A 24,530-nucleotide genomic window follows, 5' to 3' on the forward strand; every position below is an offset into this window, starting at 1 on the left:
TTTGTTGAATAACGTTATAAATTCATGACAGCAAATAAATCCTAATTGCTTGTAAAGCATCCTCATTCTCAGGGATAAAAGTGCCAGCAGGTATATTTGGGATAATACAATGTACTGAAACTTCCATCACTAAGGGCCAGATTTATCAAAATGTGAGTTTAGAGCTTAATACATAAAAACTCACCAAAGTTCCAATTATTCCTATGGGATTTTTAGAAGTTTATTTATTAATTGGTAAGTTCTAACTTTCACCCATTGGTAAATACACAACACATCTCACATAAGTAGTTGAGAAGAGTTCTACTAAAGCAGGAGTATCTTAGCAAAAGATGATATCTAATAGGAATGGTGCCTGGGCATCCCAGGATGTACACTTGCAGTTTCACCTTTGTGTGGGACCTGTGCAAGTTCTGCAAACCAGTCTCTTCTTCTGTATTTTCTTAAAATTGCATATACAACAAACAAAATCTTATAAAATGGTTTCATTAATATTACATCCAATTTTATTCCACAATATTTTATCTCAAAGTTCCACTTGGGTTGGCAATGTGATGTTTCCTACTCACCCAGATCTTTCTAACGCAATATAAAGTTAAGTTTTCCATTATGAAAACAGAAATTTACTTTTTAGGCCCCTGAGATTTGTGTTTGTAACTTCTCAATTGCAGAATCTTAGCCCACCCTGTTGCAAATCCACAGTGAAACTGCATTAACCCATGAACCCTTCTGAACCTTAATGGCTCTATATTAGCTGTTGGACATATGCAGATTGTAGTTTCAACTTCTTCTGTGTCAAAGCCTGTACCATTCATTGCCATTGATTATCTACTGCCCTGTTGCTCCCAGAAATGGCTATCAGCACAGCTAAGCTCAAGCATCTCTCGTTCCAGTTCTTCCTCATCATCAGGGAACCTCTGCAAGACCGAAAGTATCAAGCCAGAAGGGCTGCTCTCATACTGCAGTGTATCAACACTGTCACCTGCAAATGAAAAGAACACTTTATTTTCTAAACAAAAATGGGCATACACGTTAAGATCTTCTCCTTTAGCACAGTTGCCAAAAGAGTGAATCTTCTCCCGATATGGCCACCTAAGGTAGGCGATATCGGGCTAATTTCATCATTTGGCCCTAGTGTCAAACAGCTGAATTAAAGCTGTGGGTATATGGGCCGCTGGACTGTGGACTGCATCAACAAGCCCATGTGATCCCCAAACTGTCAGAAAATCAAACCTACCTGATTAAGATCTGCCCAATAATAGTTTGGGTAGGCTGCCAGGGGGCTGATACACGAGCAGATATGCTGCTGAATCGGTCTGAAGGACCTGAATCAGAAGCTGAAATCTGACTGTGTATGGCCACTTTAAAGGAGAAGGAAAGGTAAAAACTAAGTAAGCTTTGTCAGAAAGGTAAATACAGCCACAAGCACTCACAGATAAGCTTCATTGAGTCTTCTATCAAAAAAGGACCATCAAAAGGATTTCTTGTCTTCTTTCGTGTAAACATGTTCTTCGGTATCAGACTTGCTCTCAGAACAATCCTTATTTCCCAGAGTTGGAGTCTGCGCAGCTCACTCCTCTCTCCCTTCTCCCCCCTGCCATAAGAATTCACTCCCCCTTCCATAAGAATGAGTGATCTGAGCTACCAACAGCTAGAACTACAGCACAGAAGCTACTGAGACCAACTTAAAATGCAGCTGCTATCTTAAGCAAACAGAGGGAGCTTCTAGGGCTATTTACTTAGGTATGGTAAAGCTTTCCGCAGAATAAATATAGAATTCTAGTTGGCACTAATGTGGCTAATCTATTGGCAGTAAAATGCCAAAATACCTTTCCTTCTCCTTTAACAAGGAACATTAGTAACACTGCATTTCAGTTGCAGTGTTTCATGGCTATCTTTTGTAGAAGTTAAAAGCTCTGTAAATTATACAGCTAATGGCACAGAGGGCTGGACTCAGCTGATGCACTTCCATCTGCTCCTTACTGTATCTGCACTGACAGACACAGTGATATTTGTGCTGAAATCTGCTCTGTTTGTCTGCACACAGGCACATGCCGTGCCTCTCATTGCAGACATGGAAAGGAGCAGCCGTGAGCACATAGGCTTTTCTCTGCATGCATAGAAAATGCAAGCAAAGAAGAGCTGAACCTTGACCTGTTTGCCATTAGCCTGAAAGAGAGCCTACATTATTGCCTCATTAAGTCAAACAATCAAAAATCAGCACCTGAGACTGTAAAACTTTTTCTACTTGCATTTTCTGTGTAACTAGGGGCACTACAGCCATGAGTGAAGGTTCTCATTCAACCAGGTCATGGTATATCTGTAGTAAATCAAATAAACTGGACTTGCTGTGTTTTTCTTTTCAGAATGACAAGTCCAGTTGGTCAGACTTATTACTACAGATACTCATACTACCAACAGCGTCACATTTCAAATCCGGGCGCCCCGAGGCTGCCCCCCCATATGCGCCACCCCTGCGCGCATGCGCGAACAAACCTCTTCCCCCCTCTCCCCGCAGCATGCATGCGCGGCCATTTAAACTCTGATACGGAGCAGTGGGGAGAAATCCCTATTGCTCTGTATGGGAGCAAAATTTCACAATTTCATTGACCTCACCACAAATCCGGGCCTGATTGCCAACATTTTGCGTTTGTAGATTTTAGTCCTAAAAGTACAGACCTGTGATTCGTGTGTTTATCTGAACAAAAGATTTGCGTTCCTCCTTCCTTGAAATGATAATATCACGGAGTGTGAGGAACTGGTATGGATCTGCATCTGTAACAGTAGAGTAACCATCGTACATCTCCCGGGCCCGCTCTACGTCAGCTGTGGATTTATAAACCTGGTAAAATAGAATAGGCAAGCTAAGAAATGTTTTTTAAAGTCTACATTTTTTAGGGCATGTGCAAAATAAATATCCCTTTGAATAGACAAATGAAAGGCACAGTTTTACTAAAGCGAACTGGTTGCTCTATGCAGTTTAGTGCTCAAAATACCTGCAGTCGAAGCAAAAAGCGCTGGATGGCTGGATGGCCCACACTCAGAATCTTTTCCCTGTCCAGTGTGACTTGTACATCAGGGCGCCCATCAGCTCCAACTTTTTGTGTGATGGTTACAAAATTTTCTCCTGCCTCCAAGAGGACACGAAGAATGACAAAGCGAGCCTGCATGTGAGCCTGTGTGATACAAAGAGATCGATCGGCTTTAGGAGAGCTGACTAATGCTACACTGTTTCAAAAGTTCCTGTAGTTAGCACCAGCAATGCAAAGAACAGCAAAGTAAAGACAGATAGTTGCTGCTTCAATTGCAATGAAATTAACAAAATGTGAAATGAAAATTGCAATTAAAACATCTTGGGAATTGATTATTACATATGATTTTATCATGCAGATTTTGGGTTGATGCCATGTTGTTCAGGTTAGTTGGATGATTCTTGTGAAAAGAGCTCTACAGATTCTCAATTGGAGTGACTGAGCTACTCTAAGGCAAATGTTACTTCGACCTTCTGTCTGGGATCATTGTCCTGCTGAATGTTTGCCCAAACTTGAAAAGAAGCCGGAGTTACATTTGCGATACTGATTTAAACTTTTGCTGAAAAGCAACATCTCTGTATCTGGCCATAGACCTTTTTCCACACTGCAGTGCTGTCTGTCTCATGTTTTGTTGCAAGTAGGCTTGTGTCTTTGTGGTTCTCACAACAATTACTTCTTTTGTGCCCCCCTTTAAATTACACCTATTTAAAGGAGAAGGAAAGGTAAAAACTAAGTAAGCTTTATCAGAAAGGTCTATGTAAATACAGCCATAAGCACAGAAAAGCTGCACTGAGTTCTCTATCAAAAGAAATACAGGATTTCTTGTCTTCTTTTGTGTACACGTGTTCTTCTGTGTCAGACTTCTTGCTCTCAGAAAAATCCTTCAGGGCAGGGCATGAGTCTGCTCAGTTTGCTCTTCTCTCCCACTCTGCTATCTTAAACAAACAGAGGGAGTTTCTAGGGCTATTTACTCAGGTATGCTAAAGATTTCTACATAATAAATATATTGTTCTAGGTGGCACTAATGTGGCTAATCTATTGGCAGTAAAATGCCAAAATGACTTTCCTTCTCCTTTAAGGCCAGTGTGTCCTTGATATGGTTGACCCATACCTTATGTGATGTATGATAGTAGAATTGTGGGGTTACTTTCCATCAGCAGAGCTGAATTGTTCTTAAAATATAGATAAGGATGGTGCAGAATACAGTGATAAGTACAGAGACAACTTGTTTGTCTAAAATAGGGTTAGGGCAGGCACACACAGAGTGGACACTTGTGGATAATCCGCTACTTGCACCCCTGCACAAGTAGCTCAGACTGCACTGCATTTTTGGCTTTTCATTCTTATTTATTACATTAACTGACAGAAACAAGTATATAGGACATTTTTACCACTAATTCTACCAAAGACTGTAATTGTATGTTTTATTTTGATGCCTTTAATTTTTTTTTTTTTTTGGTCTATTATCAGTGTTTATTTACCAATAAAAGTGTGATTATGCAATGTAAATAGTATGTAAAATATCCTAGTCCTGAATCTACCACAAAATGATTACTAATTTAAGAGATTTATATCTATATGCATTATTTGTTGCTTACTTGTTTTTCACCACTGACAATACTGTATGATTACTGATCACTTTATTTATGATGGACTGGTATTTCATTCATGTTGCCAGATTATTTTGTCACCCTGGTTGATTTCCAGGATGTTAAGGAGAGTTGGTGGGCAATTGCAGATTTTGTGGGCAGGCAGCTAAAACCTTACTGGGATCCGCAGTAGATCTTTCCCTTTGTGAAAACAAATCAGTGAGTTGCTACCCACATCCTACAGTGCTTCTGTGGGACTCTTATAAGAAACCCAGCACTGATTTGTAAGAGAGATACAAATCAGAAAGAATCTATGGGAAAAATTTTACAAGTGTAATTTTTAAAGGTAACATTTATTTTTAGCACAAATTTAAATGGGACACAAAATATTATTTAGCACTGTCTACATGATGAGGATGATTTAAAAATAAACTCATGTCCTCTTTTACAAGCTGAAGCTAAATAAAAATATATAGGAAAATAATATGATGCATGCATTACATTCATGCTATAAGTATTACAAAAAACATATACCTGTCGCCAACGGCCAGTCTCTGGTGTAAAATACTCCAGTCCCATCAGTCCAGCTCTCACCATATTTAGCCAGTTCACATATATAACATCTTGTGCCTCCTGAGCTTCATGTCCAAATATACTAGTTCAAAAATAATGGAGAGAAAAAGATGTCAGTGACTGTTAGGAGGAAAGTATGGCAATTATATTGTTAAAGAAAAGAAAATGTGTGGGTAGTGAGGGGAAAAGAGGAAGCATAAAAATGTATGCTCATAAATGTGCACAGATATCTCAACCATAATGTGTGAACCTACATACAGTAGATACCCTAGCCATGCTAAATTGCAGTTCCCAATAGCAACCAATCAGCAACTCATTTTGGACAATCTACTAAAAGCTGGAATATGATAGCAAAGACCTGATTGGTTGCTTCTGGCATCTGTGGTTGTGCAATTGAGTCTACAAAAAAATCTCTGCATGTACATTATGGATGGTTGCTCAGCCTGTCCTATCACTTAAGGTGAGTTAAAAAGTAAATGCCATTTACAACCTTAAATTAGACTGTTAATTCTGGTAACTAAACATGGTGTACCGAGACACATAAAAAAAAGTAAGGGATGTAAAAATCACACTCATTAACAAGGTGAGTTAAAAAGAAAATACCATTTACAACCTTAAAATTAGACTGTTAATTCTGGTAACTAAACACGGTGTACTGAGACACATAAAAAAAAGTAAGGGATGTAAAAATCACAGACAGATGTCAAGCTTTTCTTGTCCTGCTCTGTGTGTCTTTTGCATAAACATTTGAGTGGAGACATGAGGATTCCTGAACAAATTGTTGTAGAATTAGGGGTACAGAGAATAATTGTTTGTAGGAATCCATTTCAGTAGGTGTTCTGAAGCAAAGCAAATACCGTATATTCGGATCAGCTTATACTCGAGTATATACGGTAATAGCTCCATATAAGTTAAACGTTTAGTTGGGAGAACTAATGGAAGGAAAAAATTACTAGAAAAAAACACTATATGGCACCTGTTTTAAATGGAAAAAAATACATCTATGGTACAACTATACTGAATTCAAAATTTTGCTAACAGTTCCTGAAACCTATAGGGTACATTTCTGACTCTCAGTACAACTTCCTTTATTTATACAAAGCAACATCTTACCGTAGAACTTCCTCGTTGATGCAAAGGTACAAGCCAACACATTCTGCTCGGCATTCTTCATAGGTGGAGGCAATGGTTGAGAATTTACTGTCCCATGTTTCACCAGTTTTATACCAACCCTTGACCTGGGAAGAAAAAAAGTAAAGCAGAGAGATAAGTGAAAAGGAATAGGGACTGAACAGAAGAGGAAGTTTTAAATGCAATAGAAACTAGAGGGTAGAGAGGAAAGAGATGATAGAAAGAAGTGAAGGAAAAGGAAGCTACATTCATATAGTCATCAGGAGATAGGTACAGAAAGAAAGAATAAACAAGGTGGAAAGTCTAGGTGTTTTTAACAACACTGCAGAATCTTTGTCACCCACCAGCTCTCCAGTCTCTGGATTGATGACAGTTTCTTTGTCAAAGTTCAATGCCCCCTTCTCATCCTGAAAAAGAAAAGATGGCACAGCTATGTGTGTCAATCCAGCAAAAAAGCAATTGTTATTCTTGTTACTCTGACTATTATTTGACTATGTAACACTGTGCAGCCTTTACACTGAATACATTGGAATATGATGCTAATTTTAGGTTTTTAGATCAGTTGTCCTAAAACCTTTGTTTGATCCTTAGCTAATAGTGTTACTGCATGTCTTCTTCTCAGTCGTTGTAATCACTGCAGAGAAAGGGCTAACTGCACCAATGTCTAACTGACACTGCATCCATGTGCCAATGAGGTGGCTATATGCAAAAGCTAGTTAAGGTGGCTGTCTGCATATACATTATATAATTAGTTTGTTGTTTAACTCTGATAGATATTTTAACACACGTTAAAGCTGCCTTTACAAGTGCTGACATCTGCAGTGAATGTTGTCTACTGACATACAGCTGCTTCTGTGCTCCACCAAGCAACAATACATTTGCTACTTTAAAAAACATGGACATGTCTGTGTCCTACTTTTGGCTACATGAGAAAAAGCTGCTGTAGTTGTTTGCTCATGCAGAATGATTGTTTTGCATTTTTGTTTCTAATTATGTATAGGGGACCATTACGAATTCAGAGTACGATTTTCGAAAATTTGCAATAAATAAGAAAATTTCTGATGTGCGTTAATTTTGCGAAAAGTTGCGTCGTGCTTGTACGAAAATATCATGGTACAATCCGAAAGTTACTAAATTTTTGTGTCCAAACGATCGTAAAAAACTTTCTGACTTTGAACCTCCAGTGTATGATTTTGGAAACCTCCCATACGACTCAATGGCACTATGCAGCTCCAACCTGGCCCAAGGAAAGTCACGATACCGAAGCTTGAATGAATTCTGAAACTTTCGTACTGGTTGCGAGAAATATGATTTTGTCGCACAAATTGTCGCAAAGTACGAAAAAGTCGCGCAAATTAACTAAAAAGTAGTGGAAAATACGCACAGTTCTAAAAGTCAGTAAGAATACAATTTTTTTCTATTTGTAACCAATCATACATTGATAAATGGGCCCCATAGTGTATTCTTTCTTTAATGTAAATTATGCAACAACAAAAAATATGTGGGTGATTAATGTCAGTTTCTGTGGCAAAAGCTATGATTTGTTGCCTGCCCAGTAAGAAGCTGCATGGATTGAATTCAGAGAATCAGACCTGCACAAACAGTTTGCCGCTGCCGTGGCCGAGTAGTTCATGAAGTCCAACCTGTACTTCAAAAGAGGGGCCCCGAAACTTTAGGAACAAATCCTGCAGGGAAAAGAGTAAACTGTTCCATCATTACTCAGGATCAATATGGACATAAATAAATACTTTATACTTTGTATTGCATGCAAGAGTGCACCCATGACCAAAGGATGATATAGAGATGACAAAAATATTATTCATATATATTATATTTATATGTATGTTTTTTAAAGTTGCCATCTCACCCATGCAAACCCAGACACAAAAAATATCATTCCATGGAGGAAGGAAACAACAATATATTTAGATGAATGCTGCAACTACTGATGAGCGTACTTTTTCCTTACTGATGCAGTAATTTATTCTTCCTAGCAAAGGCTATTCTTATATGAAACAATTAGCTTGCTATATATAGGTTTGATGTGGCAAACTAGAAGGAGAAGGAAAGTCAAAATTACTTGGAGGTGCCAAAAGCTAGGCACTCCCCAGTAATTATATTCACTTACCTGATACCCCAGGCTGCTCATGTTAGCAGAAAACTGTCCCAACCTGGGGTACTTCATAGCGAGCACCACAAAGCGGTCCTGTGCTTTCTCTTCTTCTTTCCTCAAAATACTGGGGATGACACTTGCGCAGTAGAGTGAAAAGGTTGGCTTTTTTGTTAAAGCTCTGCTATTCAGTCTACTGCACATACACATGGGAGGGAAGAAGAAGTAGGAAGAGGATTGCTCCTTTGTGCTCACTGGAAGAACCCAGCTGATAGGAGCACCAGCCCAATGTATCAAGTAAGTAAATTCTGTCATTGGGGGGTGTCTAACTTTTGACAATGACAATAAAGTCTGACTTGAACTTGATTTGTGAATAATTATCTTTCTTTTTTTTTTTTTTTACAGTGATATTAATGGAAGCTAAATGGAGTGACTAATACAAAAAACTTCCATGATCTCAAAACTACCATAAAGTATTCTGATAAACTGCTGTTAAATTGCAATCATTATCTTAAGTTCATAACTGTTCACACTAATATGATTATTGTGCCAATTTTATGCCAATCTCCAAAACAAACATTTTTTTACATGAAAATATTTTACTAATACTTTATTAAAGGAGCATTTTAAATATTCATCATTTTACTGACATAGGAAATCAATTTATAGACACTTAGAATTACAGTAGAATTAATTACTTAGTATTAACTACTGGCATATATCCATTTGCTGATTATTACATACCTTATCTTCTTCACGCAAAAATGTCAGCTTCTCCCTTTCAGTGGCAGATCCAACAGAAAGAACATTTCCTAGTGACACATTCTTAAATCCAACTGTTTGCCTAATGTCATCATCTAAAACAGCAAGAGGAGAATGCAAACAGAAAAGTACTATTAAAGTAGCAGTGGTCTTTCAACATTAGTAGGGTAAAAAACAGGATGCAGGCTTGAATTACTGAATGGTGGATTTCTAGAGATGCAAGTACTTTTTAGTATAGCACACTCAATTTTACATTCACACTTTCTTTTGTAAATGAGACCTCAGATGTCTCTTTCAGGGAAAGCACAAATTTTTACCACACACACTCAAACTTTTTATTATCACTAATACAAAAAAGATCTAAATGATTTATTTAATGCACAGTTGTCTCACAGTTTGGGATGTTGATTCCAGCAGGGATACCACTTCCACTGAATGTCACTACATCTAAAGATGTGAAGTCTGGTCTAAGGAAGGCATCCTTCTCATAGGAAGCAGGCCACGGGAGAGAGGAAACAAGTTGCTCAGCAACAGAGACCAGCTGAGCAAATTTAGCGCTCACTGACTTATTGACCACAGCCACAAAGCCTAGTGGGACAGTAAAAGAAGAGGAACAAAGATCAGAAAAAGCAAAGTTATCAGTTTATCTTGTTCTGTTCAAGTCTTAATTCCTCTTATAAGTTTCCCAACCTGCATGACCATAGCTATTGTTTCTCTAATCTGCATTATGCAGATTCTTCCATACCATCAAATGGCATCTTTTACCTGAACCCTTAGTCAGGGTCTCTCTTCCCACAACACCTGAGTCAGTGTCACTGACCAAGTCAAGTCTTATAGATGTCATAGATATCTTACCTTCAAACTCCCCGCGAGATCCAAATGGGTCTCTATAACTTTCAATGAACCCGATGTAACTGCAAGGATATGAATCTTGTTACAATATGTTGCACAACATTATTTTTTTCCCCACATAGCCACATCTCTTTTTGCTCTGTTGGTCAAAGCACAAGCTCTTTTCCTCCAGAAGCCTGTTCTACTATCAAACTACAACTAAGACTTGCAATCATATTGCTTGTTATAAAAGAGTTAAATATTTTGGTTGTTCAGCAAATTATTTGTGGTCACTAGGGCTCATTATTAAAGCCCCTGGGAGTGAGTGCAAGAGCACTAAGGAGCACAAGAATGCTCTATGTGCCTACCTCCACCCCGTCTTCCTTTTGAATCTAGAACAGCCTAATGCAGGCTACGCTAGATTAAAATTTCAGTCCGTGGGTGTCTGCACTCTGAAATGGAGTGCAGAGGACTGAAGCTTTTGGGCACAGTGCAAAAAGAAAATGGCAAACTGCATGCTTTTTGTGCACTTTGAACACTACTTAGGATATTGTGAATGTCCCCATATTGTGTAACTTGTAGCACCTCTTTTCACCTGTAGCAAATCCTGCCAGACAGCAACAGAACAATACCTACTGATGAAACAATCATATTTAAAATAACAGAACCCACATTTTCAGCACCCATTCTCTTTTTAATTTTTCTTTGTGCTAATAAGGCAACAGTCACAGAGAAGTCTACCATTATTCTTACCTTTCTACTATCGGCCCTTTGTCTTGCACCCAATATTTAGACCCCTCTTTATGTGCTTTGATTGATCCTTCCTGGAAGCTTCGCACATATTCGTCTAGCATTTGCCTCTGGTTGTCATTGGCTGCATAAGCCTAAGTGGGAAATGATTGCAGAAAATTAAGTAAACAGGCCTATGTGTAGACAGAACAGAAAAAGCTTTAGTATAATGCAGATAGTGGCATTCTAAAACAATTTGCAGTAGTTCTTTGTATTCTTTATGATTAGGAATTATCAACATTTTGTAATGCAGATGCCCAGTTTGGGTATAATGCATGCACCAGGCCCCAAATTTTGACTAAAAAGCAGGGCTGTGGGAAAATGGAGATGGTCATCCTGCAGAAAACTACCTCTGTAACTTGTAAAGAGATAAAGGTTAATACATTAGACTGAAACTAACTTATTTTGTTTATTTTTTGTTTTGTCATATTTATGTTTTGTGACAGACATATTTGAGGAAATCACCTTGGCATTTTCCAGGTTCTCTCTTACTCTGCGTAGCAAAGGTGAGTAATCACCCCGCGTGACACGGAACTGATGACCTTCAAACTCAACTGATCCCAAAATCTCAGACAAATCAGATGGTGGAGATGCACTCTCTGAGAAAAAAATGGGGCAAAAGGATGGACAAAGAGATAAATGTTAAGGCAAAAAGGCAAGGCAGACTAATACAATTTGGCACTCATGTGCAACTTTTTAGCCCACAGTACAGAATTGCCTTCTTTGGAGAAAACATTTTTGTGTTTTTGTCATTCTATTTACTGCAGTTTTACTTACCATTATTGTTTTCAATTACAATCTTACTTTACACCAAGTTTGTGAAAGCCTGAGGTCTCTATAAACATTTACACACAGATTTTGTAGCAATGCAACCCTAGGTTCCTCCCTCACATATTCACCCCTCTGTTTGCATCCACCCCCTTCTGCCCTGCATACAACCTGAGCACTGTCACACTGAAGACTGGGCAGGCGGGAAAACACCTGTCAAAATCTCCTGCCCGCTCAAAGCGCAGATGTGGCTCCTGGGTGGTATGTCTCCCCTAAAATCTTGCTGCCCTACAATAACTTGCTGCTTCAATAACCATCAAAGTAACTGATAAAGAACCAGGAATATGCTATCTTTCTTTACATTGTTACATGCAGTAATAGTGATGAACAGGTTGTTCTAAAACAAAAATCTGTTTCCTGCAGATTAGGTGGGTTTGGACAAGCAAAGTGAGACACATGTGCAGATTTGGGCAAGTGGTTGGCCACACTTCAACCAAAGTCCCTTCCTTTTGGTGGTGTAGTAGTGTTAACCCCTCCACTATGGTTGGTGGGGAGTTGGGCTCTGTATGGTCATAAAGCAGAAGAGCACTTCTAGTGGATGGGAAGTAGCAGGTTAGGATTGGGTTCAGGTTGAAAAATTTCAAACTTGCTCATCACTATACAGTAATAATATAATTATCAAAAGTAATATACAAAGAACACATTTTTTTTGAAATTTTATACACAGTAATATACCTGTCCCTCCCCTCCTCACCTTCTTTGTTTACAGAAGCCAAGCGCACTTCATAGAGGCTCTTTCCAGATTCATCCAGGGTCTTAAACAGCCGAGTGTTGTAAGCACTAAGACTCTGAACGGAGAGGTAAGTAAATACTTTTTTTTTTTAAATTTAGATAAACAAACTATAGGAAATCAGAGCATGTAAAAAAACAGTGCAAAAAAATTAAAAACCGCTTTTTAGCATTTACCTCCATAAAGCAGATCTGTGACACATCTCAGCAAATAACTGAACACTGTGTGCTCCTCTGTTTCTTGGAAATACTACACTACAAGAGGGTGCTTGGAGATTGATTTTTTATAAATATAATCCTCTCCCCCTAATTTCTTAAGAAAGGTCAAGAGTATTTTTCTTCAAATCTTTTCTTTACACTGGGGGCCTTATATACCCTCATCCCATGTTTACTGACATAAGTGGGACATGCCATAATGGCTGTTCTAATTATTACATATGAAATCTCAATGACAGACTAATGAAACATTGCCATTAAGTGACTAAATTGTAATGTCTTTTACAAAGCCGGAACTTAATGAACAGGTGCAGCATTACCGGTAAATACATCTCTAAAACATAGAGAATCGTGATCTACTTATCAAGAAAAGTCACACAAAACATTTACTAAATCTACTAAATCTGTAATAGGTCTTTTAGGCTTCTGGTAGGAGGCATAACAAATAACAGTGAGCCTTGGGTCTGTATGTTTCTGGTATGAAATTGTTTAAGTTGCACTGCTCCACAAAAAGCTACAAACTAAGAAATGGTAGTAACCTAAACTTAGAAATGGCTCAATTAATTTAACCTAAATGTCTCAAATGTCAGGAAATCAAGTAAATAAAACGTACCAAATACAAAAGAGAGATCTGGGTGTATAAACCCCGGATCTGTCTCACAGTTGATCTAGGTCAAATTCCCAACACCATCATATCAGCTCTCACAATGTGAAATCCTAAATGCAAAGAACTCACCGTTGTTCAGAAGTGGTTCAGGTGCTCAGAGCCCCGAACCTGTAGCTGGGGAAGGCGAAATCACGCATATGCAAAAGGGCTCCAAATGCACCGGACACAGCGGCTTGCTTAAAACTCGATTTTTATTACTCCATTTAAAAACAATACGAAAAATCGAGTTTTAAGCAAGCCGCTGTGTCCGGTGCATTTGGAGCCCTTTTGCATATGCACTGCTCCACAGGCAGAAAAAATACAGTGTAGTAGATAAATAGTAATAGCAGATACTTTAATGCTAGAATTTGCAGTGCATGTGCTACCAGGCTCCAGTTTTCAACTACTCATTACCTTTGAGTCCAGGAATCTCTGAGCTAGTTCGGCATCTTCCAAAGTGCAGTTTCCAGAGAAATAAGTAGTTATCCCCTGAAATAAAAAAAAACACAGTGATGGAAGTGGCACACATAGCGGATTGTCCACTTTCTACCTGTGTATGCACGGAACAGTGGAAAGGGGATCCGCTTTCATGCACTCATCCCTGTAGCTCAACCAACAGGCCCAATGTTGCCCAGAGTAGAGCCACACAGAGCAGATATTGGTGTAAAAAATGCATAAAATTCGATCCACCCTCTTCCACCTGTGTACAAAATGCAGGCAGAGCAAAGTGGTCAATCCATTATGTGCTCCTGTCTTTGACACCTATGTTATTTCTAGCTCATGCTAGAAAAGCTGGAAATTACCCTGGCATAAAATAAAGTGCACCTCGCTGTGACCCTGTGGGGGCACCCACAAGTCAGATGAATATCTCTTGGAAATTAGTCTGTGCAGGAGTATTTTTAAGTTGTTTGCCCTTCACCAGCTAGTAATCATGGGAATGCAAATACTCCATCTGACATTACCTTACAGGTAAGGATAGCAGTTCATTTACTACAGAGATACAGTGGAGGAAATAATTATTTGACCCCTCACTGATTTTGTAAGTTTGTCCAATGACAAAGAAATGAAAAGTCTCAGAACAGTATCATTTCAATGGTAGGTTTATTTTAACAGTGGCAGATAGCACATCAAGGAAAATCGAAAAAATAACTTTAAATAAAAGATAGCAACTGATTTGCATTTCATTGAGTGAAATAAGTTTTTGAACCCCTACCAACCATTAAGAGTTCTGGCTCCCACAGAGTGGTTAGACACTTCTACTCAATTAGTCAACCTCATTAAGGACACCTGTCTTAACTAGTCACCTGTATAAAAGACACCTGTCCACAGAATCAATCAATCAAGCAGACTCCAAACTCTCCAACATGGGAAAGACCAAAGAGCTGTCCAAGGATGTCAGAGACAAAATTGTAGACCTGCACAAGGCTGGAATGGGCTACAAAATCATTAGCAAGAAGCTGGGAGAGAAGGTGACAACTGTTGGTGCGATTGTTCGAAAATGGAAGGAGCACAAAATGACCATCAATCGACCTCGCTCTGGGGCTCCACGCAAGATCTCACCTCGTGGGGTGTCAATGATTCTGAGAAAGGTGAAAAAGCATCCTAGAACTACACGGGAGGAGTTAGTTAATGACCTCAAATTAGCAGGGACCACAGTCACCAATAAAACCATTGGAAACACATTACACCGCAATGGATTAAAATCCTGCAGGGCTCGTAAGGTCCCCCTGCTCAAGAAGGCACATGTGCAGGCCCGTCTGAAGTTTGCCAATGAACACCTGAATGATTCTGTGAGTGACTGGGAGAAGGTGCTGTGGTCTGATGAGACCAAAATAGAGCTCTTTGGCATTAACTCAACTCGCTGTGTTTGGAGGAAGAAAAATGCTGCCTATGACCCCCAAAACACCGTCCCCACCGTCAAGCATGGGGGTGGAAACATTTTGCTTTGGGGGTGTTTTTCTGCTAAGGGCACAGGACAACTTATTCGCATTAACGGGAAAATGGACGGAGCCATGTATCGTGAAATCCTGAACGACAACCTCCTTCCCTCTGCCAGGAAACTGAAAATGGGTCGTGGATGGGTGTTCCAGCACGACAATGACCCAAAACATACAGCAAAGGCAACAAAGGAGTGGCTCAAGAAGAAGCATTAAGGTCATGGAGTGGCCTAGTCAGTCTCCGGACCTTAATCCAATAGAAAACCTATGGAGGGAGCTCAAGCTCAGAGTTGCACAGAGACAGCCTCGAAACCTTAGGGATTTAGAGATGATCTGCAAAGAGGAGTGGACCAACATTACTCCTAAAATGTGCGCAAACTTGGTCATCAATTACAAGAAACGTTTGACCTCTGTGCTTGCAAACAAGGGTTTTTCCACTAAGTATTAAGTCTTTTTTTGTTAGAGGGTTCAAAAACTTATTTCACTCAATGAAATGCAAATCAGTTGCTATCTTTTATTTAAAGTTATTTTTTCGATTTTCCTTTTGATGTGCTATCTGCCACTGTTAAAATAAACCTACCATTGAAATGATACTGTTCTGAGACTTTTCATTTCTTTGTCATTGGACAAACTTACAAAATCAGTGAGGGGTCAAATAATTATTTCCTCCACTGTATGTCTTGGAAGCCGGCTGGATGTTCATGTGTTAATGAACACAGAAGAAGCCAGTTGATTAACAGACCTGGTAAATTGACTGCATTGTTTCAAGAATCAGAACCAGAAAACAAAAAGGTGTAAACAAATATTTTTTGCAACTGCACTAAAAAATAAACGAAAAATTATGAATTGTTTTAAAGTTATGTATATTACATTTGTTTTTTTTGCAGAGGCCTGCTTCAAAGGAATAGTTCAGTGTTAAAATGAAACCAGGTCAAATGAATAGACTGTGCAAAATAAAATATATCAATATAGTTAGGCAAAGATAATAATAAACTATAAAGGCTGAAGTGAGCAGATGTCTAACATAACGGCCACTCTACTTTCTCCTTTACAGTTTTCTAAGCTGTTAGTAGTCAGTAGCTTAAGTCAGTGACTTAAGGTGGGGCCATATGGGACATAATTGTTCAGTTAGTTTGTATTAGAATCTGACCTGTATGCTCACAAACTAACTGAACAGTTATGTCGCCTGTGCCACCCCCCCCCCCCATAAAGTCACTGATTAACTAAGAGGTTAGCTGAAAGCAGGAAAAAGAGTTCTGGCTATTATGTTAGATATCTGCTCACTGCAGCCTTTATATATTACATTTTGGCCTAGCTAACTATATTACAAATATTTTTTATTTTGCGCAGTCTATTCATTTTACCCACTTTCATTTTTACACTAAACTATTCCTTTAATGGGGCAATTTTACCTTTAAAATACTTGTTTGTTCTATTGTGAATACTTTAGAGGGATGGCATTGAATGTAGTTGGACACTAATAGATGGGACGTTTACCTTTAAATCAACTGTTTGTATGATGCAGACATTGATATAATGAGGCAATTATTTTGCTTTTATTCAGCAATTCTCCAATTTGGAATTTCAGAAGCTATCTGGTTGCTATAGTCAAATTTATCCTAGCATCCACACAGTGGTTAGCACAAAAAATAGAAGATAAATAGGAGCAGACCTGAAAATAAGGGTAAGTATTAAAAAGTAACAATAACATTATAACTGTTGCCTCACAAAGCAGCTGGGATCAGTGACCCCTCTGAAAAAAAGGCATTAAAGGAACAGTAACACCAACAAATGAAAGTGTTTTAAAGTAATTAAAATATAATGTACAGTTGCCTTGCGCTGGTAAAACTGGTAAGTTTGCAACAGAAACGCTACTATAGTTTATATAAATGAGCTGCTATGTCAACACGGGGGCAGCCATTGAAGCTGGGAAAAAGGAGAAAAGGCACAGGCACATAGCAGATAACAGATAAGCTCTGTAGAATATAATGGGGTTTTATCTGTTATCTGCTAAGTAACCTGTGCCTTTTCTCCTGTAAATGGCTGCCCCCGTGGCTACACAGAAGCTTTGTTATATAAACTATAGTAGTCTTTCTAAGGAAAACACACCAGTTGTACCAGTACAGGGCAGCATTACATTATATAGTAATTACTTTTATACACTTTAATTTTTTGGTGTTACTGTCCCTTTAAATTCCAAAAATAAATTGAACCACACTGAGGAGATCTTCATAGCAGTGTGCATGCTCAACTGTCAAATTAGAAAGGTCTTCTGGTTTATCAGGGCAGGGTTACTGTACTACATTACAAACTAAGTAAAATCTTTATATACCACCCCTTATTTTACACTAGCAAATCACAGCTGAAAGTGACTTATTCTGGTACTTACATGGTCACCCAGTCCCAGTTGCCTTTCGGATGGCTCCAGGGAATACATGTGATCTGCAACCATTTTCCACAATGACTCCATTCCTTCAGGATCTTTGGCAAAAGCATTACTTGCACGTATGACCTTCTCTAATTTCTCCTGTTACAAAATATTCTCCAGTTAGTTTCCAAATCCCACAAATATGATATGAGAATAAGTGTGTTGGATAACTTACCCTGGGGATATTAGGCACAAATTTTGTGTCCCCAAATGATTTGTAGTTACCCATGTTGGCAAAAAATCCAGCAGCATAAACTAGAAGAGCCTGCAGGGCAAGATAAAGCAAATGATTGATAGGAAAGCAGTCGCCTTAGCATTTTTGCATCTATCTAGCAGTTAATACAAGACACGCTTTACTTTGTACTCATTTTCTTTTTCCCTCCCTCAAAGTCAACTCCATTCATAATCAGAAATTACTAGAAATCGTGATAAATTAAAAGTAAATTTCCAATACCTAAACAGTTTAAATAAGAAAAGAAAAAAACTAATAAATATAAATGCTACCACAGAGGCGTAGGGTATATATTTTATCAAGATAAAGATAAGGCAAAATGGCAACAATTTGTGTGCAGTGCATATGAAAGATGGAGAGGATTAGGAAATGCATGTCAGTCCTCCAGTGAATGTGATGGAGAGTAATGGGAAAGAGATGAGTGTATATGATGTAAAAGTGTATATGATGTAAAGAGGAGCAATGGGCTGGCAAGCTGGGAAGGGAACAATTGCATGGAGAAGACTGGAAAAGGGAACAGTGTGTATCATGGACAGGGCTGGGAAGAGGAAGAGAGTGTGAGTGATGGTCAGGACTGAAATCTTAAAGGAATAGTTCAGTATAAAAATGAAACTGGGTAATATATATATATATTAGTTTTCAAAAAATGTAACTGATAAAGTATGGAGTGGGCAGATGTCTAACATAACAGCCAGAACACTACTTCTTACTTAGCAGTCAGTAACCAATCTGTGATTTGAGGAGGGGCATAAGGGACACAACTGTTCAGTTAGTTTGCTATTAAATTTGTGTTAGCTTGCTCACAAACTAACTGAACAATTATGTCCCATGTGCCCCCTCTAAAGTCACTGACTAACTAAGAGGTTAGAGAGTTGAAAGCAGGAAGTTGTGTTCTGCCTATTATGTTAGGCATCTGCTTACTCCAGCCTTAATAGAGTACATTTTTGCCTAACCAACTATATTAGGAAAAATGTTCTATTTGACCCAGTTTCATTTTTACACTAAACTGTTCCTTTAAGTAGGGCATGTAATGGAGAGGATTATGAAAGAGAGCAATATATGTAATGGAGAGGGTTGCAAAAGAGAGCAACTTATGTAATGGAGAGGGTTGCAAAAGAGAGCAACTTATGTAATGGAGAGGGTTGCAAAAGAGAGCAATTTATGTAATGGAGAGGGCAGAGAATGGGAACATTGAGCATGTAATGTTGGAGAAGGTTTGGCAATGGAGCAGTGTGTATTTGTGGTTAATGGATGGAGTGGAAAATTAAATAATGTGTGTGCAACAGTATAAAATGGAGAGATGTTTCTGGTTATATAAAGATATTTATAGAGACCTGAGGCATTTTAGAAGCATTTTACCTGATATTCCTCCTCGTTTACATCATGGCTCAGAGCCACACCCCTCAGTTCACCAGGGTCTTGACTCCTAAAAAGTCTGTTCAACAGGATGTATATGGCTGGAGATTCAGGAGAGGTTTGGAATAGGACAATCAACCCTCCATAAAATGATGCACGTGACAGATAGTGGGTGTACAGCTTCTCTTCTGCTGATAACAACAGAAAGGCCTCATTGCAGTCAAGCAGAGCAACAGGAAGATTGTTGGGTAGGACATACTGTGATGGGGCAACCATATTCACAGCAAGAGATTTTCAAATCTGAAGAATAAAAAGAAATAATTGTGTTTAGTTTATATAGCACAAATATGCCAAATTGCTGCTTGATCTGGTTACTTGCTGAAACAGTAGAATTCTTTAAGGAATCTGTTTTGCAATCTTGATTGCAAGGATTGCTGCATCTGAGCTTTTTATTACATTTGGGGAGAAGTGTGTTAAGAGATAGAAGAGGAATGAGTTCTGGAGAGTTTATAATAAGCTCCAGACTTCCATGCAACTTGGTCTGATTAAATTTAGAGACAGTTGATGCTGTTATTTGGAGACAAAAGATTCAACACAAATTTTATTGCACTTCAAACACTATACAGTCTGACTGTTACTATGCTCTATTGCTCTAAGGCAGTGATCCCCAACCAGTGGTTCGTGAGCAACATGTTGCTCCCCAACCCCTTGGATGTTGCTCCCTGTGGCCTCAAAGTAGGTAGTTAGTTTTGAAATTCTGGCAAGGAGGCAAGTTTTAGTTGCATAAAAACCAAGTATAATGCCAAACAGAGCCTCCTGTAGCTGCCAGTCAACATAGGGGTTATTAAGTAGCCAACAACAGCTTTTACTGGCACCTCTAGAAACCATTTCCATACTTGTGTTGCTCCCCAATATTTTTTCCACTTAAATGTGGCTCACCAGTATAAAAGGTTGGGGATCCCTGCTCTAAGGAGTTGGATACCAACACAAACATGAGAGAAGTTCATGGGGGTGCCAAATATGGCCTGTAATTGGCTATTTGATAGCCCCTATGTGGACTGGCAGCCTACAGGAGGCTCTGTTTGGCAGCGCACATGGTTTTTATACAAGGAAAACTTAGCTTCAAAGCCAGGAATTCAAAAATAAGCACCTGCTTTAAGACCACTGGGAGCAACATCTAAGAGACTGGTGAGCAACATGTTGCTCACAAACCATTGGTTGGGGATCACTGTAGTCTATTGCATAGTGTGACTTATACATACAGAATTCAGTTAGTAGGAACAAATGACCCTTGCCTGAATCTAATTTCACTAGTGTGAAATAGGTCTAAATTACTATATGGATGTAATTAAAAACTGATCTGAGACATGCCATAGGCAAATCACAAAGCATTAGCATAACCACTAGCTGCAACAGAGAATTTGCCACTGTCAATAAGGCTTCAGGGCACATTGACATACTTTGCACTTTGGCTAAAGAACAAATTGTTTTATAGTATGGCAAAGACAAAGTGCAACATCTGTATGTATCATGCAGCATCCAACTACATCATATAGAGGGGCTTGATTTCTGCCATAGTTCTTATCTTTTTGCAGATACAGGCCCTACAGTCATAGTATATTCTTGTTTTATCAGCTGTACCATTAAGTGCACTACATCTGAAATGTAATTTAAAACCTACATGGAATATGCCATTACAGTCCCATTTATAACACTGCAAGAGAAGCACCTTTGTAACAGCTAGAAGCAGTGGGTCACATGCTGAAAATGTACATCATATTTAAAGAAAATTGTAGCAACAACATTTTGAATAACACTTAACAAATTGCAATAAGCTGACTTAAGAAGCATTAAAATCTAAATAAAGACAAGAAATTCCAAGCAGTAATAAAAATGAAAAAGCTCAAACCAGGATTCAAGTGTCTATATTCCAGAAACCAGTAGAAAAGGACAGACTTGCCATGCAAAGTTTTTAGACAACTACTGACTATCGTAATAATCATGCACACCTGTTGGAAGATAATGTAAGAGGCTCCCCTAAAGGACTTGTCTGAAAGCCTGTAGAGAAATTGTGTAAGCACACCTTTAAATGTACCAACCTCCCTTTAATCGTCCACCGGTTCTTCCAGTCCAAACAGCTTTCGAAATGACTGTAGAAGTGGTTAAGTACGTCAAACAGATATAGGAACATGGGACAACACGTGTAAAGAAGGTGCAAGGCTTGTAGCCATTTTTATTTTGGAAAAAGGCAAGTGCACAACAATTTGGAGTGAATACTCTTCTTCAGGTGAAAAGAGGCACCAATGACTACTCACACAAGTCTTTATAACAAATACTTATATCTGCCTGCCACAATCGTATTTAACCCAACAAGTCCCACATTGTAAGGTGGTTATAGATCCAGATGAGCCCAAAGCAACAGTCCAACCCAGAAGTCCAACAAATGAATAGCTCCATGCTTGTACAATTTTAGAATTCCCAAGTTCATGTTAGTGAAAAATATATTGAAAAATTGGGACTTGGACTGTATTTCTCATAATATTTTTCACAAACATGGACTTGAGATTCTAATGTGGAACATGCAAGGGGCAAATCAATTGTTGGACTTCTTGGTTGGACTACTGGCTGGATTTATCTGGATCTATTATCACCTTACAATGTGGAACTTGTTGGATTGAACGTGTTTGACTCACGTGGGATGCAGTATGAGTTGTATTTGTTATACATACATGTATATGATTAGTCATCTGTATCTCTTTTTTACCCGAAATGTTTTGCACTTGCCTTTCTCCAAAATAAAGATGGCTTTAAGCCTTGCACCTTCCTCACAGGCGTTGCCCCATGTTTCTGTATCCGTTTTACGGACTTGCCTATATCCCCCATCCTCTGTGACCTACATCCCCTTTAATGTCAGTGTGGCAGGCCTGGCACACTGCAAAAATGATCAGGAATGGCTGAGCTGGGAATTTGAACAAAACACTCCATCTGACTTTATCTGATCTGACATTACAATTCAGATTTTGTAGGATTCTATAAAATCTCATGGTGTTGCATGACAAGATCGGATAAAACCTGACCCACAAAATCTGATCAAAATCTTCGTATTTGACAAATGAATATAAGAAGGAGGAATTTTTGCACATTTGACCACATGCAACTTTAAGTGCAAAGAACCAACATATTCAAAAGAGTTTCTTGTCTTGTACATGTACAAACATGTAAAACAGCTGGCAGACTTTATCCATTTCATATGGTTTTGCCCAGGAGATGGCTGGCATTGGCACTGACACACTCACTAACTTAAATCCAAGTACACAATTTTACGTTCTTGACTTTCAGTTTTCCATTATGACATACCCATCAACTGCTTTTGCTTTATTAAGTAAAGTCACCTTATCGTGTTTAATATATAAAGTTCCAAATTACCGAAAGCCCATCTCGCATAGACTCCATTATAAGCAAATAATTCTAATTTTTAAAAATGATTTCCTTTTTCTCTGTAATAATAAAACAGTACCTTGTAATTGATCCCAACTAAGATATAATGAATCCTTATTGAAGCCAAAACAAGCCTATTGGTTTTATTCAATATTTAAATGATTTTTAGCAGATTTAAGTTATGGTGATCCAAATTACGGAAAGATCCCTTATTCGGAAAACCCCAGGTCCCTAGCATTCTGGATAACAGGTCCCATACCTGTACCATAAATAAGGACCTCATGCCCATGCACAGGCTACACACTTATAGACAGGGGGGGGGGGGGGGCATGTGAGAAGTGCAGTGACATCTAGGAGGTACAGAAATGAAAGTAATTGCAGGGCCTCAGACATAGAGGTGGGGAAGACAAATTATTATTGATAGTTGAGCTTGTTAAATGAGGTTATAACATGGATACATATTTTAATAAAAAGTAAATTAGGGTTTCCTGCTTAATTTGAAAATGACTTTTATTATAGAGCTTTTTATTTCTGGGTGACAGGTGCCAGTTTACTACCAGACCTAGAGGAGAACTGACTCCTGTTACACCCTTTTAAAGGACATGTAAACCCTGCACGCAAAAATTTAATCAGTGAACAGCCTCTTTGAAATCTTTCAGTACCTGCCACACTGGTTGTCCAGAGGTTAATCGTAAGGCTGCAACATCTCCTTAATCACTTGGATTTCCTTCTTCTCCTGTAACCCCCCCCCCCCCTCAGTAATTTGCTTTGATTCCTGGCTTGCCAGACATGCTCAATTGTTCTAAACTCAGATTACTAAACACACCCCCCAGTCTAGCAGCCAATGAAGAGATGGCATTGGTGGTTATAGTAACTCAGCTCTATTTCTTTTTCCTAACCTCCTCTCCTGAGCTCAGCTCGAACAAAGCAGAACTTTTATCAGAGACAGTTGTGCCTGTGTGAGCCTGTATTCTTGATGAAATGTATGCTGAATAAGGGTCTGTGTGTGTGTATGCTGTTTGGGTGGGGGAGATGTGCCCAACTGATATACACTGTAGGCAAATTTAGGCTTTACATGTACTTTAAGGTTACACTGCACTGCAATTACATCTGCATATAACCGGAAAAAATGATAATGTATAATGGAAAGTAAAGTTACATTTTCTTTTACTATTGGTTTGTTCACAATTAAGCATTTTTTTCATACCTAAAATCAGTTCTCAGTTTGGCACAGTCTTGGGGTTGTAAAATTGGGGTTACAATTGGCTGGTTATTTAGAAGAACCTTTTGTGGACAATTTGGTAACTGTTCAAATCCAAAAATGATGGGTGCAGTGCATCCCTATTTTTTGCATACATATTTAAAAATCAAGATATTAATAGCACTTATGAAATACATAGGCTGCGTCTATGTGAATTATAGTACTATAATTAATCACAGTCCCTGATTGATTTACATTGGGGGACTATTTAGACTCAAAATACTGATAGCGACCATTTAAAATGATTTTTTATTGTAAACTCGCCATCCTTGTTCATTCAAATGATTAGAGCTCCTACAAGTAATACGAACAATGTAATTTCCTCACCTGTTCAGGATTTTGACAAAAATTGAAACGACCAGACTTCCGGGTTACAGCACCAACCACGCTTGCTGTGGTTCCGCCCACATGTATACGTAACGCCTGCCCTTACCCATTCAGTGAAGAAGCAAAGTCACTGCTATTCAATGAAATTCCCAGATAGTGGTACTGAAGTAAGAATGAAACGCAGTCATCCAATCGGCGAGCGGTATTCAAGGCTCTAAGCTTATCCAATGGCAGCACAGATCGAGTGTGATTGGCAAGTATGTCTACCAATGGTACAAGCGTAATAGAAAGTCCGAGAAGCCAATCGGGTAAAGCGAA

The 24,530-nt window shown here is 38.7% G+C and overlaps 1 protein-coding gene across 1 annotated transcript; it reads right to left on the reverse strand.

Annotated features, from left to right (window-relative positions):
• Positions 1–477: 477 nt before the first annotated feature.
• dpp3 (dipeptidyl-peptidase 3) lies at positions 478–24,340 on the reverse strand. Its single transcript, XM_004913688.4, has 18 exons — positions 24,213–24,340; positions 19,190–19,486; positions 17,774–17,863; positions 17,560–17,697; positions 13,648–13,722; positions 12,337–12,430; positions 11,280–11,413; positions 10,779–10,909; positions 10,050–10,108; positions 9,588–9,782; positions 9,177–9,289; positions 7,915–8,007; positions 6,667–6,729; positions 6,305–6,429; positions 5,153–5,273; positions 2,994–3,173; positions 2,677–2,839; positions 478–979 (listed from the first exon to the last, which is right to left on the reverse strand). Exons 2-18 carry the CDS (start codon positions 19,460–19,462, stop codon positions 822–824), a joined length of 2,205 nt encoding a protein of 734 aa, XP_004913745.1. The 5' UTR covers positions 19,463–19,486; positions 24,213–24,340; the 3' UTR covers positions 478–821.
• Between the last annotated feature and the right edge of the window lie 190 nt (positions 24,341–24,530).

This window comes from Xenopus tropicalis, chromosome 4, assembly GCF_000004195.4.
Source record: "Xenopus tropicalis strain Nigerian chromosome 4, UCB_Xtro_10.0, whole genome shotgun sequence".
In the NCBI taxonomy this organism is placed as follows: Eukaryota; Metazoa; Chordata; class Amphibia; order Anura; family Pipidae; genus Xenopus; species Xenopus tropicalis.

Excerpts from the sequence above, each read along its gene's own strand:
- dpp3 (XM_004913688.4), bottom strand. The coding sequence starts at position 19,462 with ATGGTTGCCCCATCACAGTATGTCCTACCCAACAATCTTCCTGTTGCT. Across the intron at positions 6,730-7,914 it reads GCGGCAAACTGTTTGTGCAG|GATGAGAAGGGGGCATTGAA; the intron begins GTCTGATTCTCT and ends TTTCTTTTTCAG. Across the intron at positions 6,430-6,666 it reads ATCCAGAGACTGGAGAGCTG|GTCAAGGGTTGGTATAAAAC; the intron begins GTGGGTGACAAA and ends TTTTCTTCCCAG.